The sequence below is a fragment of the Charadrius vociferus genome, unplaced genomic scaffold (assembly GCF_000708025.1).
Source record: "Charadrius vociferus isolate BGI_N301 unplaced genomic scaffold, ASM70802v2 scaffold320, whole genome shotgun sequence".
In the NCBI taxonomy this organism is placed as follows: Eukaryota; Metazoa; Chordata; class Aves; order Charadriiformes; family Charadriidae; genus Charadrius; species Charadrius vociferus.
This window is the reverse complement of record NW_009646501.1, coordinates 1,004,063-1,024,121: the sequence shown is the minus strand read 5'-3', so window position 1 is coordinate 1,024,121 and position 20,059 is coordinate 1,004,063. Positions and strand designations below refer to the sequence as shown.

Here is a 20,059-nt window from a genome sequence, read left to right as displayed (position 1 = left end):
CTAACAGAATTCTAGTGAGTTGTCATCGCAAGGTATTAAACAGTCTTTTTGATGCTGGCAAGGCAGCTTTGTTTTAGTCTAATCCTTTTACGAGAAGGCTGTCAGCAAATGTGAGAAAATGGAGAGCAGTACTAAAGATGAAGAGTTAATGTGCAAGATGTGATCTAAATTTTTAACTCCTAATGGGTAAAGAGATAAGTAAAAAGCTGAAAGGGGAGATAATAATTTGAGATGGTAGCTGTAGCAGAACTGAGAGAGATGGACATGAATGATGAAGGTTAAAAAAATAAACAATTAAAAAAGATATCTCAGATGGACTCTAAGTGCTGTACCAGGCTATGAAGTGGCACCTCGCCTGGAGACCTCTTATTTGGATATCCACGAGTAGGAAAGGCGGGGTGGGGATGGGTACTAAAGAAGCAGATCACCTCTGCCCTTGTCAGAGGTGGGCTGGGTGGTGTAATAGCTCTTTTCAATCTTTAACTTTTGTGTTCCTGTAAAACAAACAAACAAATCCCTCCTTATTCTTGTTCTCAGTGCCATTGCTGGCTCCAGATGTTCCTGGAATGATGGCTATTGCTTTAGTTCTGACCTTTAGAAGAGAAGGGCTGCCTATGTGCGTGTTAGAAAAAGATATGAGCATAATATGCATGCATGTGTGTAAATACAAGTGCAGAATATCCTACAACATATGCCTCTTAATTGTTAGATCTTCAAATTTAGCCCTTTATGACTTGAAACACTTCTTATAACAGAAGCAAGTTACTACCATAACTGCTAATAATGGCTTTCCAGAATGGAAGGAACTAAAACTTTCCAGATATTTTGCCATCTATAACTTTCTAAGTCATTCTAGAGTCAGGAGGCTGAATTACATTTTGTGGGTGTGCTTGTTGTCATGGTTTTCAAGACACAGGACTCAATCTGCTTTTTTTGTCATGAAACTAGAGTGTGATTCTGATCTGTGTGTGGTGGTGGCAGCTGCTCAAAGGTGTTTTTTAAACCATCTAGAGTTAACGTAATGTGCCATCTCTTTAATTTTGTATTCATAAGTTGAACCATTGAGGTGTTTTTATAAGTAGGTTCCACTTACCCCAATTTTCTTTGTCTTTGAAAAAGACTTGAAAAAGTCTTAAGTTGCTTTTGAAAAAGCAGCAAGGTTTAAATGGCTCGTAACCCTTTGAAGAAAATTAAAATTCATTTTAGGAGAGGCGTTATTTTCTGAACTGATGGGAACCTCACAGCTTTCTGCACAGAGACTGAAAGCTGAAGGAGGCCAGTCTGGGACTTGGGCTGCCCATGAATTAATCAGCAGGGTGGTAAGAAAATTCTGTATGTGTGGGTTTCCCAGGACACTTGTGCTGTTTCACAGCTGAAAAATCTGGTCTGGACAGGAAAAGAGGGCCTTAAACATCTGAGTTGTTTATTGCATGAGCTGAAGCGCAGGAGATGGAGCTGTGCCGGTTTTTGCATACGGAGGACAAGGCTGCGGGCTTGGGTCTGCTGGGGCTGGGAGCTGCTGGGCTTGCCGTGCGTGCCAGATGATAGAGCACACGTGCACCAAGCTTGAGACATCTTGGTTGTCTGTGAATGTAGAGGGTATCTGTGCAAATTTGCGGGGGAATCTTGGTAGCAAGTGTGGGAGTGGTAGGTGACGTCTTGGAGGTCGCTGGAAGGACAGCATCGGAAAATTCGTGTTGAATCTGTGCCCTCTTGTGTGTTTGCACAGCAGGTTTTCCCTTACTCTAGGGGATTTGATCCCAACCTTGTCTGTTATTGCTAAACACTAACCGAAGGAAGTCTAGCACTTACCTCTGTTTGGCTTTTATTGCAGTCATTAATCAGTGAAGACCGCTGTATTGTGAATGCCGTATGTGAATACGTGTAGCTTAATCTCTCTCTCCTTATCTCTTCCTCTCTCAGGACCAGAAATTGTCCTTGCAAAATGAGCCAGCTTCCTCCGAAGAGTCCTTTGGCATCCCCGGTGTCAGAGGGCACGAATTCCAGGGTAGAGTCTTTGGACAACTTGTCAATGGACAGTTTTTGGCTGGAAGTAGAGAACATTAAACAGAGTGCTGAAGCCGAGCAAGAGGAATGCAGCCTTGCAGATGTCAAAACACAAGAGGGTAGGTTGCCAAAAATGTTGGGAGTGAGAGGAGGAAGATGAACATCTTCCAAAATTTGCTTATGCACCTGAATGATTTAGAAGCGTGTTGGAATATGGTTAGGATATTACCAGTCAAATCATATATACATATATATTTTATTTATTGGCTGGTGGATAATACCCCGCAGAAGGGGAGTGTTGCCCTGGCGCGGTTTCAGCTTCTGAAACGAAGCTGGCTCTAAAGGTCAGTCAGGAGTATGTTCGAGGCTCCAGATTTTTTTCTAACAACCCCACTAAGTGTGGGGGCTCTCGCTCCCTGTGCAGGTGGCTGTATGGTAAACACATGGTGATAGCTGAGGGTGTTTTGGAAGGCTTGTTTGTGTTCATGGTTCTGAGACTTCATCACAGTGGATTTTGAGAGCTGCTTTTGTGGAAGACAGATGTTTCCCCCTCAAATTCACTATTCAAGAAACCATAAGAAACATCCAGAATGACCTGAATCCATCCACACAAGGCTTTTCTTATATACCTCCTTTTTTTTCCTCTTTCTTTCCCTCTTTTGAAGACTGCTTCATGTGCACAGGCTGTTTCTAATGGGCTTTCTGTAGTGCTGATGTTATCCAGTATTTTGGAATAACTGGAGCCTGGGCCTTTTGACGTGGGAGGTACCACATCCTGGGGTGCTGGAGAGGTGACAAACGGTGATAAGCACCCAGCGATCCCGCAAATCGGGATTGCAGGTTTTCTAGGTCCATGTTGAAGAATGTGATTTAGTTGGCCGCACATCCTCTTGAGCGGTTGGGTTTGCAGCCTGTACAGCCTACAGCTGCTGTGCTGGCCTGATATTGAGAAGGATCCGTATATGTAATGGGAAAATGTTTGAGTGACAGTTCCAGTGTGCTGCTGTGCTTGGGAAGGGTAAAGAGTTATTCCGGGATGCATAGAGGGGGCTCTGGAGAGTGGGGTGGGAAGACCATCATCCATGTCTGCCATAGCTATAGTAGGCAAGACGTGGTAAACATTAAGGTCTGCTGCTGATGTCCCTGCATAAAGGATGGAAGTTTGTTTTTCCGAACTGTAAGAGATGCGAAAGTGACTCGGAAAATGAGTGCGTCAGGAAGGAGACTCTGGGAAAGAGGCCATGCCATGGGATGAAAGGCTGTCTGGGATATCTGAAACACTGATACGCTAGAGGCAATTTGATTACTGTGTGCAGGCAGGGACATAGGGAAAAGTGTCTTTTAATGCTGTATATTAATCTAGCAGGCACAAGCTGACTGCTTAATTGGCCATCGAAACCAGACAGACTTGAAATGATGCTCCGAGTGGTGAAGCCTTCCCGGCGGGCTGGGGAAGGAGGTGCGGCACGCTCAGCCTCCCGGTGCCTTCTGCCAAGGAGCTTAGTCAAATAAGTGGTGTGTTGGGAGCATCAGTAGCGAGGGGAAACTTTGGATGGTGTGGATGCAGGAAGCTGCACTTGGCCGGTGCCTCTTGGCTTTCACGTCTCCGCAATTTATGGTCACGAGGTGGCAATGCAGCTTCGGGGCTCCTCGAAGCCAGAGGCACCATCGCTCTTTGCATAAAGCCTGAGAAGCTGCGCTTGGGCAGGGGCTAACAGCTCTGTCTGGAGGCAGCATGGCTCAACCTGACAGATAGCCCCTCATAATCACAGTGCAGGGACAGCGGGGAGGCTACATGGAGATAACGCTGACCCATTGGAGAACACTGCTCTCCTGTGTACGGGGCGGTGCGATGGGAAGCTGCTTGTGACCCGGTGTTGGTGGGAGGCCAGCGTGTGACTTTGCAGAACTGGGTCAGCTGAAAGGTGCTGCTGATGCTTGTGGCCTCACTGCCCACTTCAGCTGTCAGAAAGTAGCTTTTGCTTGAAATACCAGCAGCATTGTCCTCCCCTTGCTCTCTGCTGTTTCTCCAGCTCTCTCCAAGGTCTGACTGTACAGACTGATAAAGAATGCGCTCTGTGCAGTGCTGCCACTAGAATACCTGCTAGCATCCCTATAGCGTGTAATCAGGGCTGAGAAGTGTCTGCAAAGAGTGATTCTTCTCTACCTTTGAAAACTACATAGGAAGTTGTGCTTAATGTTTAGTCTGAAATTGTAGGATTCTTAGCTGTCCTGCAGCTTTTTTTTTTTAAACTAAATGCTTTATTATGAATGCTATTTTTGACTAGCTTATGTTTCAAGTAAGTTTCTGGAATTGGTGTTCTTTAGTTTTGCAAATTTATTCCTAATTATTTCCAATTTATTCCTGACCTGCTGCTTGTCTGGAACTCACAAGGCAGATCTGAGCAGCTCTCTAGGTTTATACCTGCAGCTCAGCTTCTGTGGACCTCTCAGTTTTGACCTGTTTCTCTCAGATTTCCCCCTTCTCCCCATAAATATCCTATTTTGCCGGTTTCCTTTTGCGTTGCTGGCAAACATAACTGGGCCAAAAATATTAAACAGAGGAATTAAAATCTGGTGCTTTGGCATCAGGTAGGGCAGTAGGCTCACACGGATGTCTGATTTAGGGCTTGCTGTTTAGTATTGTGTATTAGATTAGTTTCCTGTTATGACTGGAACTGGGTATTTTCAAAATTTGCAAGCAATACACTTAACTTCCTTTAGTTCCCAAAGACAAAATAAACCAGCAGCCTTGCGCTGTGCTGCTGCGCAACCAGGGATGAGGGACAAAGAGCTGTACGGTGAGGAGCCGTGGAGGGCACCACGAGCGCGCGAGCAGCTGTGACCAAACCAGCGGTACCGGGGGGATGCTCTTACCTCTCAGCCTCTCTAGAACCAGACATGGGAAATGACCAAAACTTAAGACCATGTAGGAAATCTAGCCTGTCGGCTAGAAGATTCATTCAAGCAAACACTTCACTTCAGGTCCAACTCTATTCGTTGTGATGTGATGCTGAAATAAGTTCTGTTTCATTACAGCGCCTAAGAACACAAAGAACATGCTCTGAAAAAAGTTTGAAAGGAGTGACAATATGTTTTTCCGAGTTGCATGAACACAGAAGTTTCCCCGGAAAAATTAAATTATTTAATCTCTCAAGAAGAGCTGCATGGCTTTTTTATTATTTATGCAGCAATAATAAAGCTTTTGTCTGAGCAGCTGTGATAACTGAGAAGATACTGGTTTGCATCAGAAAGGAAGAGTGGGAACGAGGTGTTCTGTTTCGGTCGGTTCAGTTGTGACTTTTCTTTTTCCCAGTATAACCTTTGGTAGAGCTCTGCTGGAGCTGACTGCAGTGAATTAATGTGATACGTAGAATTGAAAAGATAAAGGCTTTGTGGTGTTCGCTGTATTAAAGTTGAAGCCACCTGCTAAATTGCTTCTTTTATCCTTGGGTTTGAAGTAGCTGCCTTGCTCAGGGCACTCTCCCACTTGCACAAAGGGCGCATCCCATAAGGAAAATAGTGTCTTCTGTGTTTGAAGGGCAATTTTATATATGTTGAAGAATGAAGTGGAATTGAGCTTGTCTGATGCTGCTGGTACTCTCTCCAGGCTTCTCACACTTCATTCTGGCACTGGAATGGTCTTTAATTTTAGTGATGTTTTGAATAGGCATAGATATAAAGCGAATGCGCAGAGTAAGAATAACATTGTTTGCTTTTGTTGAATGACTGTATGGATACCGATCCACTTTAAAAGGTAAAGAATAGGGACGGTGCATACAAATAATCATGCAAGTATATTAAATAAAATACACTTGAGTCTACCAAATCAGTGTCTGGGTATTTAAAAAAAAATAGTTGATATATAGGCATGCGTATAGAAAAATAAAAATTAAAATAAATAGACAAATAATTGGGAAGAGTACAAAAGCCAAATGTGCGGTGTTGCATGTTGTGGCTTCCCACAGACCTTTTTTGTCTCTCCTGAAAGCTGTTGGAGGATCGGGTGTGCCCCAGGGAGGCAGTGCCATTCATTCAGAGCTCGCTGTGCGCTGTTGCCTGCTGCCAGAGCTCCCCTTCGCACAGGCAGTCCGTGTAAAGGCAGATTTAAGCAAGTGCGTCTGACTTTCTCCTGTGTCATGTGAAATCCCCCACTGGGTTCTGTTCCTGTTGCAATCCTTCTGCTAAATATCATGCAGTCACACTTGTTCCCCCCCTCCAGCCCAGCTTCTGAGGGAGCCTGAGGTCCTGGCAACATCCACGTGTCCCCAGGGTGGTTTTTTTTTTTTTCTTTTCTTTTTCCTCAGCTAGGATGAGGAGAAAGGAGTATGTGTGCAGTTACAGGGGCCTAAAGTGTTGTGTATCCTCTGGTTTCACCCTGATACCCAGCTGGCTACCTGGCTATAGGGCTACAATTCTGAGAAGAGCTGTGGCTTCCTTACAAAGATGTGGCTCCCTGCCAGCCATGTCCCACTGCCACTCAGAAAGGGGACGGCTCAGGCTTCTGGTTTTCTGCCTCTGAAGTGTTTCAAACACTCTAATTGCTGTTACCCTTTCTCTTCCCACTCGCCTTTCTCATCCCTTGCCTTGCAGAAGGAGAAGCTGAAGCCGAGTGGCTCCAGGACGCTGGTCTGTCCGACCTGCTCGGGGACTGTGCCTCGGAGAACGACAACATCGTGCTGCTCTCCACCCTGACCAAGACCCAGGCGGCCGCTGTGCAGCGGCGGTTGGATACCTACTCCCGATCTCGGAGGAGGAAGAACAAGCATCCTGTGCGTGATGTCCGAGATATTTTTGGAGTGGTCAGCTCTGAGGTATGTTGATTTAGTTGGGACCTCCTGAAAGGCTTCGTTGCGGTGTGGTAGCTGACTTGGCTTTCTGGATCTAGGGCTACTTTCATTTCCGAATAGATGACTTCATCTTTTGAGCTGAAATGAAGCTGAGACTGTAGAAATTCTGCATCCAGGTTGCAGCAATGAGAAGTCACTACAAAACCTGGCAGATCCATGAACTTCCCTGTATAGTGCCTACGGCGCTGCAGCCTCATGAAGCACTGGTGTTGTTTGGAGCCCTCTTGTGTTGTCTTTATTCCAGTGACATGTTAAATCATTATTAACCAAAAAAAGAGACCGTCAGAAGTTCAGTTCTGATCAGCTGATCTTGTACAGCTGGTAATTCTAAAGAGAAAATAGCCACTGATGGCTTTTTTTTCTGCTAGAGAGTACATCTCCATTTTGGTTAATTTTCCACACTGGTTTGTTGTGTTGTCCCAGTTCCAAGCACAGTTTTGAGGCTCTGAAGGACATATTCAGGAACCATATGCCGAAACAGGCCTAGCATGGCTATAACACTTGTTCCAGGCATGTAGCAAAACATGATAAATCCCTTATTGCACAAAAGGATATTTGAAAACTCCGCTTTGTAAGTGAGGAAACAGAAATGCAGAAAGATAAAGTTTTTTTTGCCCCCCAGAACTGGAACCCAGATCCAGCATCTGTGCCCTTACTGCTCAATCAGTTTTTGGGTGCTTCCCCCTACTGACTGCTCTCTTGGCACAACGGCAGCAGAACGTTTGAATGGGCTCTACCGATGGAAAAAAGCTATGTTCAGCTAATCAAGCTTAAAGCTAATTCAGTTTGGCTGTGGCCTGAGTGGAAGCAGTTTGGGCTGTAAGAGTACAGGCAGTCATGTGTCGGTCATTTGGCTTTTTATCTCCATCAGTGTTTCAAGATGGATTTGCAGTTCACCTCCTGTCCACCTCTGTCACGAGCATCTCTCAGGCATCAAAGCTGTTGGCATTTCTGTCAGAACCTTTCTACAAACTTCCTCTAAATTACTGTTGCAGCTGGATCTGAAGATGCTCTGGCGTTAGTGTATGATGTGCGATAAGCCAGATGCTGCGTTCTGTTAGGGGCTGATGTCAACTTACTGCGTTCTTTCTCGTGAAAGATCTTGTGGTGACAGGCAATGGGTGGATCCCACACAGCTTGGTTGGTGCACTGTTTGGTAGTCTCTCAATGCATGAACTAAAAGGGGAAAATTGGCTAATGATTGCATGAAAGGAAGAATTGGCTCAATGACGTGCAAATTTATCACAAATAGTGTCCATGAAATAGTCATCTGTTTTCCATCTGCCTGTGAAATCCTCTAGTTATGGCTCTTAATTTCAGAGCAGTCTTGTAGCTCTGAGCTTGAGCAGCATTTTCTTAGACGAGCAGACAATGTCAGGTGTGTGTTTTCTGCCAAAATCAAGTTGTCTTCTAATAACTTCTGTTTTGCGTAGGTAAACATGTTCTGGTTTATTTTTCAGGAGACAGCAGCAGAGAAAGAGTCCAGCCCAGATCAGTTGTGGCACAATCTACGAACTTCAAATGCACAGAAATGTAAGAAGGAAGTTTTTAAAGGTCGAGTAGGAGTGGAAGGGGAGTAGACTAATGTGAGCTCTGAAACATTGGCTTTGTTTGGGGTTTTTTGTTTGGTTTTTTTATTATTTTATTTTGTAAATACATGGTTATCCACAGCTGTGGATTTAGTAAACTCTTCCAGGCTCTAGTGTTGTTAGGAATTGCTGCTCAGACTGGTAACTGTAACTCAAGAAAGCAATTAGAAGATGCAAATAAAATCCCTCTAGCAGAGATCACATGGTGAAATCCTCTAAACACCATACAGAGTTGTGTAAAGAGAAGTTAGCCATAGGTATGTTCTATAATTTATGGCTGTGCTCATGTCTTACCAGTGATTGTAGCTGTAACATTATGGCTTTAAGCTAATCTTACCCTACTGGTCACTCTCAGGACTGTGCTATGACAACATTCTTCGAATGTTAATATAGTGTTGTTTTTTTTTTCCACTAGAGAGCGGTGAACCCCAAATCTGTCTCAAACTGCTCGTTTAGCACACTTGTTCTCTAGCCTTCACCCTTTTGGCTTTCTGAAATTCAAGATGTTTTCTCCCCTGTAGCAGAAACCCAGGATTACTCCTGCACGGTTCGAAACCCTGGAAAAGAGGAGGTGTTCAACATGGATATTGCCTACTCAGAGCAAGCAGCTGTGCTGCTCAAGGGATCGTTCCTGTCTGAATCTAGGAGGTTAAAGGATGGAAATGCCCTAACTGTAAGCGCTGAAGGAATTTTTCCTGTTAGAACTTATTAGCTCCCTTCTTGTCAAGACACTCGATTCAACTGTACGGTCAGGAAATGTCCTCTAAGGATGGTGTTGGAACAGGTCTATATTAGGTAGATATTTCTGGACAGGTAATGCTGTTATCCTTGCGGTGTTGGGCAAGGATAACTGTTGTGTAGTGGAGCGTCAAAAGAAGCTGTACTTGTGTGTGAAACTAGCTATTTTGATGTGAACCCGGATCATTTCCACTGAAAAGAGGAGAATAACTGGGCTTTCTTACTTGTAATTCTAATAGTTTTCTCCTCTGCAGATGTACTGGACTGCTTCCAAAGTTCAAGTAGATTAGGGTGGGCATCAGGCTGTCTTTAATTTAGATAAATTGGGATCTCTAGTTAAAGAGCAATGCTGAAAAGGGAAAATATTTATTCAGCTGTGGGTTGAGTAGAAGTAGGAGTAGCTTGGGGCGTTTTTCTGGTGTTGAAAACAAGACAATGAATAGATGCCTGGTTATAGCAAGGAATGATAAAAATGCAGCAAAACTTGATACCATTGAGGTTAGTAGTGATACTCTCGCTGAACCTTGTCTGTGTGTGTTTTTCCCTTAGAAATTTAAGATCCCCAAAGGTAGACTAGGAGTGACCAGGATTGGAGATCTCTCTGCTCAGGACATGAAGAAGATCCCCACACTGGCCCTTATTGAACTAACAGCTCTCTGTGATGTTCTGGGCTTTGAGCTGAAGAGAAACAAGGCAGCAAAACTGAAAACAGCAGGTTAGTTGCATTTCATCTTTGGGGGTTTTTTTTATTATTTTGGGGGTTGTGATTTTTTTTTTTTTACATTGATCTTCTCATAGGTTTGTGTTGGAAATGTTAGAACAGAGAGGGTCTTTGATAAGAGATCTTGTGACGGGTGTTTTTCTTGGTCAGAATTTCTCCTGGAAGTCACCGGATCATAACATCAAGACCTAGCACCGCATTTATCTCTGACTGTCAAATGCACTTGTCCTGTTAACTGTTCCTCTCTTCTTCTCCAGTACCTACACTTATAAAACGTGCCTCTCAGTCTGCAGTGGTGGATATATCCCTGGCGTCTGTATTAGTGGAGATACAGACTTATAACATGTTGTTTCTGTTGTAGAGAAAAGACTCTTTGGAGTTCCACTCAACACCTTGTTGGAAAATGACCAAAAACTGCTCCCCAGCACCAAAGTCCCTCTGTTACTCCAGGCAGTAAGTTCTCTTCTGGTTTCATTCGCACCTCTGATCCTCAGAGTCAGCAAACACGTGATAAGGAAGTGCTGACTTCTCTGTGCCTAAGAGCTTTCTTTTTTCCCCTTTTAATAGCTGCTATCCTGCTTGGAAAAGAGAGGACTTGAAACAGAGGGCATTTTGAGAGTTTCTGGGTCCCAGACCAGAATCAAGGTATGAGCTTTTTAGGAATGTTCGACAGACAGTATCAGAGCTTACCACAGAGCATGTTGCTTAAGCAAATATAATTGCCTTATCTCCCTTCCCAGTACGATTGGAAACATCCGTCACTGGGAAATCTGGGAGTGTCTGCTGTGAGGGTCTCTGCGCAGTTTGACTTGATGGGTTGCCCTACTACTGCTCAGCTACAGAATTTCCCTTGTGTCTACTTATTGAAGCATGTAACAAATTTCATCTTCTTTATAGAGTCTGGAACAGAAGCTAGAAAGGGACTTCTATACCGGCCTTTTCCGCTGGGATGAAGTCCACCAGAATGATGTCTCTGGGCTACTAAAAAGGTTCATAAGAGAGCTGCCGGCCCCGCTGCTGACAGCAGAGTACCTCCCCGCTTTTGCTGCTGTGCAAAGTGAGTCCCTGCTTTGGCTGGTTAGCATCAGTTTGCTGGTTTGTACTTTTCTGGCAAAGCTCTGCTGGCGTTGGGCTCTCCCGTCGGGTGTGTTGGGAGCCCGTGGGTTCCCTGGGAATACAGAGCACGGTACAAACTATAGCCAAACACGGTGTGCTGGGTGCTATATGGGCTGTTACGTGTCAGCCTGAGAATCGTAGTCCCTGGTGCTTGGTTGCATACATCTTTGTGTAGGAACACTGTCCTGGAGTCTTGAATTATGTTGTGTCATTTGAGGCTGCAAGGTTGCCACCATGAATAAGGACAACTTGGCAAATAGTGACGTGCAGGCTGAGCTGTGGCAACCGGCCGGGGTGCCCAGTCTTGGCTTGTCTGCAGGTAATGCCATGTTCTGCAAGCACCTTATTTTGAGGTTTGTGCCTCAATAGCTGGCTTGAATGTGTTAAGCTTACTGTTTAAGTGCACAACCTTTTTTGTACAAGGAATGGGAAATAACGGGGTCTTTTGCCTTTCAAGAACGTCAAACTTGCCGGTAGGCTGTGTATTCTGAAACAAATCAGCCAGTCTTCTAAAACATAGGTAGTTCACTTCATAAGGGCTGTATGGGCTTGATTTACTTCTGTAAAACAAGATCTCAAATACTAGATGACAAACACTACAATAAACTTTACTCCTTGGGGGATTCCCGTGCTCAAAAAGAACAGTGTCAGGAAGCTGAATCCTTTGTCCTGTTGTCTCTCTCCCTCTCTAGATATTCCAGACCTGAAGCAAAGATTGCAGGCTCTAAACCTCCTCATCCTGATTCTGCCAGAGCCCAACAGAAACACTCTGAAGGTAACTACCTGTTCTGGATTTATCTGGAAAAACGCAATCTCATTCCAGGTTTTTATTCAAGGGGCTCTATCAGCTCTTGTAAATAACATACATTATGCCATTTGGCTTTATTTTGCTGACTTAAGAATGGAGCGGGCAAACCTGAAGGCTGTGCAGTGAACGTAAGCTGTAAGCACAGTCTGCCCTTTGGGTACAAACTTTCAAGCAGTAGGAATCCCCATGGTCTTGGAGCATCCCGTTTAGAAACGTGGTCTTCCTTTTCAGTGTGTTTAAAGCACTTCACTATGGAGTGAAAAACGTCTACGTCTTACATTGTCTGTGGGCATGCGAAGATACAGGGAAAGGAATTCAGTCTTTTGATTCATGGTTTGTGGTATTGTCATCATCTGTGAAGGATAGTTTCAATTAAAAAAAAATATTAAAAAAGCTACTAAACTTATAACTTCCTACCCTTTTCTGGTCAGAAGGCATTTAAAATCCTTTCACTTACTCCTTGAAAGAATAAATGCTTTGCAGGCAGTGCACAACCTTTGCCTTTCTGTGCTTTATAAGAACTGTGGTGGTGGTTGCTGCTGCTTTTTTTTTTTTCTTTTTTTCTTCTGAGTAGTTCAGCTTCCAGGTGATAAAGGCAAGGCTGACTTAGCACCCTGCAGACTCTATTTAGAGCGCAGGAATACATAATCCAGTCAGAGATGATCTGTCATGTGTCACAGCTTTGGTGGAGGCGTGAGGCAGAAGACATCATCCAAAAGGGTTTATTTTTGCACATCTGGGAATAGCTTTGGGGGATACTGGGTGAAGGAGGGGGGTCATCTTTGGATTCTGTAACTTTTACGACTGGACTTTGTAAATTGCCGCCTGCCAAGGAGTAAGAGCTCATCTGCTTCCCACACAGACTGTCTCTCCTGATTTTGCAAATGCTGGACAAACTCTCTTTCTGCTGGGTATAGTTATTTGTTGCTATCCCGATATTAGAAACTGGTCACTGAACTTCCTGACTGGAGAAATAAGACTTGCTCACGGATATCAAGAAAAAAACGCTAGTTAAATGATCTCTCCAGCAATTGCCACAGTAGTGACAATAGTCTTGAGGACTATTAGTAATGGATGTCTTAAAGTCTCTTGCCCTCTCTTTAGGCTCTACTTGAATTCCTCAGCAAAGTGGTTGCCAGGGAGAACAACAACAAAATGAACCTCTGGAACGTTTCCACAGTCATGGCCCCAAACCTCTTCATGCACAAGGGGCTGCCAAACAAGATCCCCGAAGGGAAGGAGAAACAGCTGGCAGAGGGGGCTGCTGATGTTGTGCGGATGATGATCCATTATCAGGATCTGCTCTGGACAGTAAGTTGCACAGGTGTTTTGCAGTATGGTGTAGCAGTGTCTTGGTCTGCCTAGAATTGGGATAGGGGAAGGGATAGTCTTGGAAATTTCAGGGGGAGTTAAATATCTGTAGGCAAAACCTCTGGCTGATTTCCAAGACTCCCTGTTTTCAGGTGTATGGCTATTTTGTCTACTCAAGGAGCTTCATAAAGTGGTGTTTAGGTTCTTAAATGGCATCCTCATCTCTGCTTGATTTAATTTCTGTCTTCCCCCTTCTTGCCTTCCCAGGTCTCCTCTTTTCTCGTAGCTCAAGTGAGAAAACTGAATGAGAGCAATAGCAAAAGGTACCAGTTCTGCGACAAGCGAATTAAAAACTTGTTGCGGAAGATTCATGCTGATAAAGACAAAGTGGAAAAGAACCAGGCAGAGGTGAGTTAGGGCTTGGAAAAACTGGGCCCTTTCATAAGTGTCAAATACTTTCTCATTGTGCGTGGTTTCATGAGAACTTGGAAAACTGAGGAGTGATGCTCTTTACAGAGCAAGAGGGAGAAAAATCTGCAGAACCCTGAGAAACGGCTTCCCAGACCTTGTTGGCCAGGTTGCAGCCTGATCCCGACAGCAAGTCTACTAAATAAATTTCGGGCTACAAAACATTTGGTTAAGATGCTGCATTGTTGCAGAAGAAGGAGGAAGAGACCAGAAGCAGAAATGCTGGTTTCTACCTTATGTGAAGAGCAGAATTCACGTGGCTCTAGATGCCCCATGTGTTTAGACAGATATGTCTGCTGTGATAAAGGCAGACTTATTTTCATGAACTTAAAGCAAATTTAGGCTATTACGGTAGCTTAAGGGTACGTTTTCGTATCTCGCTTTCTTTTTGCTCCATAATGCTGCTGATCTGTATGGGAGGGCTTGAGGACAAGGTTCTTGCCACTTGAAAGGAGACACTTAACTTCTCTGGTAAATAAGATGGCTCTACTCCTCCTTGTGTTGGTGCAGACTGAGATTATTATTTTTTTAAAGTGATGTTACTATTGGATCTATTTGTGTATTAAAGTTGGGAGAAGATCCCTGGAGTCATTCTGCCTTTTTTTGGTTGCCACTGTTAGTTGAGTAAGTGTGGGTCTGTGGCAGCTCGGTTACACCACGCACTGCTGCATTTGAAGTATCGTATAGCAGTGGTGGTGCAACTGGGCTGCGCAAAGGACGTGACCTAGATGGAGTCTGCAGGCAGAAATAATATGTAGAGAGCTTGAATCTGCAGACCTGGAGAAGAGGTTATGTTCCCCCAAGTCAGCGCATCCCCCTTTCTATACCAGTTGGGTTCTTGAAATGATGTCTGCCTAACATTTGGCTGGTTAAGGTTGCGTGTCACTTAAAGGTGTGCTCATTTCAGAGAGGACAACTCCTGTTTAGGCAGTCAAACAGATGACCTGATACTTAATGCTAATACTACTTCCTAATGGTCTTGGTGCTCAGCGCTGTTTTGCAGAAGATTCGGGACTGCAAAATTAATTTGCCGCAGATCAGACCCCATTAGAAAGGTTCAACGTTCTCCACAAAAGTTCTGGGAAGCGACTTCATGAAGGAGTTGATGAAAATAATGTTGAGAAAATAGCACTTGAGCCCTGCTCTGTGATGTCTCAGCTCTTCCTTTTTTGAAACTACCCCTCTGACATTCGGCAGTCTGCAATTCAACTGCCTAAACTCCTTTTTGAGTAATTTAAATGATTTCCAGGGAAGTCTATCCGACTTGTGCAAAACAGTTTGTCAAAATTTAGTCTGACAAATCCTAGTTTCATCAAAGCTTGTAGCTTCTAGTGCCGGTGCTGTATTTGAACAGCAGAGAGCACCAGCGCACGCTGATGGAGAGCGGTGCTTTTCTCCTCAGCCACAGCACCAGAGCACAGATGATTTGTTTATAATGCTCACCCTGATGCTTCTGTAAGCTTCCCGTCTGTAGTATGTGTGGGATAAGAAACAAACCTAAATTCTCTGAACAGCTGGCTGGATAGGTTTAATTCTTCACACTTTCCAATCTATTGTGAAACTTGATGTTTTAGCTCATAACAAAGCCTTTCTTTAAGCACATTCTTCTTTTTGCCTCTTTGCCTGCCTTGTTCAGCCTTCCAAGATTGTGAAAGTCCACGCTTCCCTTCTCCTGAAGGATTCACTCGAGGTGCATTTGAACAATGCCACCAGAGTTGCTGATGTCTTGAGGCAGTTCCAAAAGAACCTGTGCCAGAATGGTTGGAATATTGTTAACACTGTCAACTTCCTCAAGTGGTAAATGACTTTTTCTCTGCTTTAAAAAAAAAACCCAAAAGTACCAGGTGGTTTAGTTGCTGTGTTTTCTGTCTTCTGGCAGAGCTGGTGTGGTGGCACAGTGAGCCATTAGGGGACTCTTCTCTGTTCCTCCATTCTAAGCTTTGGAAATAGCGCGTTGCATGGGGCAAGCACGTGTCAGTTCAACTGAGTGGTTCCATCCCTGTGCTCAGGCTGTCGGGAGGTCAGGTAGTCCCCTCGGGTTTGTTGTGAATTTTAGCAGCCTTGCTGGAGGGAAGGGAAAGTGGAATAACATCGACCCTACAAAACAAACTCTCCCTAGCTCTCCTGGAGAAAAATAGCACCTGTGCAAATTACTGCCTGAAGTAGTATTTCCAACATGCATATGTTCATGTAGGGGCTTCCTGAAGTAAGCTCTGCAGTTCCCTCCTATGGTCCACTGGTGAATTGTTGAAATAATCCAAAAAATTAACAAAAGAATTCCCACCCCCTCTGTCATCGTGCCTGCAGACTGTATTTAGTAGACGAAGTGTTAGTGCATCTCCTGACTGTGTCCCTGGGCAGGAGATGTCTAGACAAGGAGGGTGGATGGGAAGCTGGCTGAATATGGGTCAGCTGGGAACCAGTATCTCGCTAACAAGCTACTACTGCTGCTGCTGGAGTCTTCTTGCAGATGAGCTTCTCGCCAGCAGTGAGGAATATCTGCCTTGTTCTCTTTTTTCCAATTTTGGGTGCCATTTTCAACAGCTGTATTGTTCAGGAGGATCAGCGAGGTGTCTGTATCTTCCTTGACCATTGCTGGGCTCTGAACCATAAGCAATTTTTTGGGAAGAAACATTACTAAGCTACATAGCCTGTCTCTTGCAGAGCTTTAACTTCAATGTGTTTTTCTTTCTGCAGCAACAACTCAATGGAGTGCACAAACTTGCTCCTGTATGAAGTGGGAGGCAATATTGGTAAGTCTGGGTGGTAACTGAAACTAAGGACTCTGATACCCAGTTTTTTATGCTTAACTTGTCTTAGGGAGTTAAAAAAAGGGTAAGATTTGGAGGGGTCCCCAAAAGCTAAGAGGCAAAGTAATGGGCAACTTCATCCTATCCACTATAGGCTTTTAGTTGTCTGCTTCTTTTCTGGGCTCTAATTAAGTGTGATATGCTGTCACATGGCATCTGTACTAACAATGGCCAGCTCCAGGTGTGAATTCTGTCTGCCTTCATCAACCCTCTGACAAAAGAACCCGTACTAAGTTGGGTGGAAGTTTCTCAAACCATTTAGTTAAACGAGTTGCTGACATTCATTAGTCACCAATTTCCACTCATCAAGAGGGTAATGTCATCAGATGGAGAGGAGACTTGAATAATATGATTGCAGCAGCAGATCAGGGGTGTCTGAAAATGGGAAGGAATTCTTATGCCCTGTTACAGCTGTTTCTGGAGACTGTCGGTTACTGGAGTGCTTTGGCTGTCTCTTTGTATTTCTCTTAGCAGCATCTGTAGAAGTAAAGCTTTGTCATTGGAAAAAAATAAGTAGCTGGATTTGATCACTAATGTATTTCATGATGGTTTTCAAGTGCTAAAGTTACTGGGTATTAAAGTTGGAGTACCTTTCTACAAAGGTCAAAGCTTGGGCTTAGTATAGTGTTAAGAAACATACATTCATTTTAACATAAATAGTTAGAACTTTTCCACATTTGTGGGAATGCTTCTGAATGGCTGTGATATTGAAATTAATGTGAACAAATACCAGTTTTGAGGGGAAATTAAGCCACCTAGCAACTATAGGAGTAAGGATATAAGAAGTGCTTTTTTTTCTGACTCTCTTGTTTTGGTAGGTGAACGTTGCCTGGACCCAGACACTTACCTCTTAGACTTGTACCACATCAATCCCCATGCTGAGTGGATAATTAAACAAAACCCATCTTATCCTCGGATGTTCTAAGGAAAGCAGGAGCAAAACAAAGTGTTCGGTGGAAGTTTTTGGAAGGCATGGAAAAGCTATAGAGATGTTCCTGGTATAGTCACAGACTGGACAATACTTGTGTCTGAAGGAAAAACAGCTTTATTTACTACTTCCATGACAGCTGGCTGTGAGAGTACATGAGCCTACACGCTAACAGGGGTGTTGATAACAAGCATTATGTAGCAGGATTTGCAGGGGGTATCATTATTTGTCAACAAAATAACCTCCCCAAAACAAACTGCAAACAAAGCTACAGCGATTGTGCCCCAAAGATGGAACGTAAGAGGAGAAATGTCTTCTTGAAGGTGGTAGGAGACATCTGTTTCTTATGGATTTGCTTTTTCTTCTGATCACATCCACATTTTGGAGGAGAGACAGTCAAATGCTGCAGCGGTACTAATGGTATCCCTTTGGTAAGATCCACTGTTGGATGTCACACACCACCAGAAGTTGTGACCCTGGGTTTCACTACCATGATGCTGTTATTTTCTCTGAAGAGTGAAAAAGGATGCTTCCAAAAAGGCCAGATGGGAAGAGAAACTAACATCCTGTATTTAATGAGTACAGTTAAATACATGTGCAACACAAGAAAATAACTTCCCTTGGAAAAAAGTACAGGATGGACAGCAGCCTTTTGTGGGTACAGTTTGCTAGGAGAGATGCCTGGCCCAGACAGCTCTGCTGGTAATGCAAAAACAAATGTACAGGTTGCTGTTGATGATGATAAAACATATGTTTATTTTACTGGACAACCTATGTATCAACAGATAACCAAGGAAATATTCTGAAGTTAATTGGAGGTTAGTAATCTGACCTGGCCACGTGAACTAAACTTCCTTTTGGAAGACTCTACATGAACATGTCTGTTTAAAACAAACAAACAAAAAAACCCAACCCAAAACCAACCAACCAAAACCACAACCAAGGTATGCAGTGGCTGAAATAAGAGGTCCGTGCCTGTATCTGGTCACGCAGTGGGTACTGAACTGAGCCTTAACGGCTCTGACTGCGTGTTTTGATCCCACACAGCGCAGTGCGGTCACTGCGGTCTGGAGAGACAGTGGTGGAGCAGAGCGCTTGCTCCTCACATCGCTGCGTAACCGTCCTACGACCTCAGCTCAAATTAGACTGCGCTTGTGGAAGAGGAGTGCAGCAGTATTGCTTTCCTTTCCAGTGATGCTGAAATACCTCACGTGAGGGGACCTACTATGCAGTTACAGGGGGTGGAACATGCACTGTTTCTGAACATCCTGATAACTTTTTTATATACTGTTTTTAAGTACTGTTGGATATTTATTCATATGGCAGAAGCAGGGCTGCCCTGCAGCCATATATGCAAAGTATTTCATTTGCCAAGTCCTAGCTGCACTAGTGACAATCTCCAGTATTATTTCTTTTGTTTAACTGAATTTGTTTCCATTGCAGTCTGAACTTTCCCTCCTGTGTTGTGTGTTTTTTGTTGTTGTTTTTTTTCCCCCGGGCTGATGTGTAGCTATCCCTATCCATTATCTCAAAGTCCTAGTTTCTGTTGTAAGGGAATTTCATTCTGTGGTTTGTCTGTCAGTGTGGTTAAATTCTCTTGGTGGTTAAGATCCTTGAGGAACAGGTGAGCCATAGTCCATCTCTTTTCTAACCTGTTGTGAATACTGTGTGGGTGGTGCTGATGTCTTGAAATGATGCATATATTACAGAGTATGTCTCCTTTTTATTTGGTTGAGATGATGCAGATGCACTGACTGGTGGGATCACCTTTGTAGCTGGTTGTTTTTTTTTTTTTTAAGAACCCGTAATGGAAACTTGCAAAAACACCACCTCCCAACCCAAACCCACAACCCCAATGTCAAGACTTCTTGAGGTGCCTCAGTTTTATAGGGCTTAAACTGTGCCTAAAAGGGCCCGATTCTTATCCTGGAGATTGGGCGCTGTGCGTCTCTTGAAAGATCAAGCTGCTTTAAAATTGGGCATTAAAAATTGAAGGTACCTATTCACTCATCATCACTGCAACAAAGTTTTCCAGGAGTGGAGCTCAGGAAAGAGCAAACGCCAGAGATGGGATACCATAAGAAATACCTAACTCACAAAGGTATCAGCGGGAGAGACAGAAGAACCTGTGCTTGCTCAGAGATGCTTTGCCAACCTTAATTGCATCCCTGCAAGTCACATAACTCTGCTTTTTTTTTTCCATGCCTCATATACTGGGTTTTATTAAACACACCGGCTTCCATACATATGAGGGGGAAATGCTACATCGCTGCTTCTGTAAGCAAACAAATGAATGGGGTTTTTTTGATCACCAAATAATGTGAATTAGTGGTTTGAAAACCAAGGTTGGTGTGAGATTCTCATGAGACAAATATCAGTTCTCAAACATGAACGGAAATGTAAAAAAAAAAAAATCATCTCTTTTTAGATGTTGGATATGCTTTTTTTTAATTTTTCTTTCCTATATTTGTACCAAAAAGTAAGTATGAATTTTTCAGTCACTGATGCGCAACCTACTTCTGAATGCTGGCTTTTAATAACTATTTTTACAAATTATTAATTCTGTATTTAAAATTCATTTATTCAATGAAACAATAAAAATATAGTAAAATCTCTTGGCTTCAATTTCGTTAGTGGCTGAGAATAACTTAGCTCGGTAAACAGCACCGCATCAGTGAATGCCAGCAGGATTTGTCTTGTGCCTGAAGAGGGA

General features: G+C 43.7%; 1 protein-coding gene across 1 annotated transcript; it reads left to right on the top strand.

Moving 5' to 3' along the window:
• Nucleotides 1–1,945: 1,945 nt before the first annotated feature.
• ARHGAP40 (Rho GTPase activating protein 40) lies at nt 1,946–17,422 on the top strand. Its single transcript, XM_009883403.1, has 14 exons — nt 1,946–2,126; nt 6,601–6,821; nt 8,318–8,390; nt 8,968–9,119; nt 9,734–9,899; nt 10,267–10,358; nt 10,473–10,550; nt 10,803–10,962; nt 11,714–11,796; nt 12,934–13,140; nt 13,408–13,548; nt 15,245–15,405; nt 16,306–16,361; nt 17,237–17,422. Exons 1-14 carry the CDS (start codon nt 1,946–1,948, stop codon nt 17,341–17,343), a joined length of 1,878 nt encoding a protein of 625 aa, XP_009881705.1. The 3' UTR covers nt 17,344–17,422.
• Nucleotides 17,423–20,059: the final 2,637 nt, after the last annotated feature.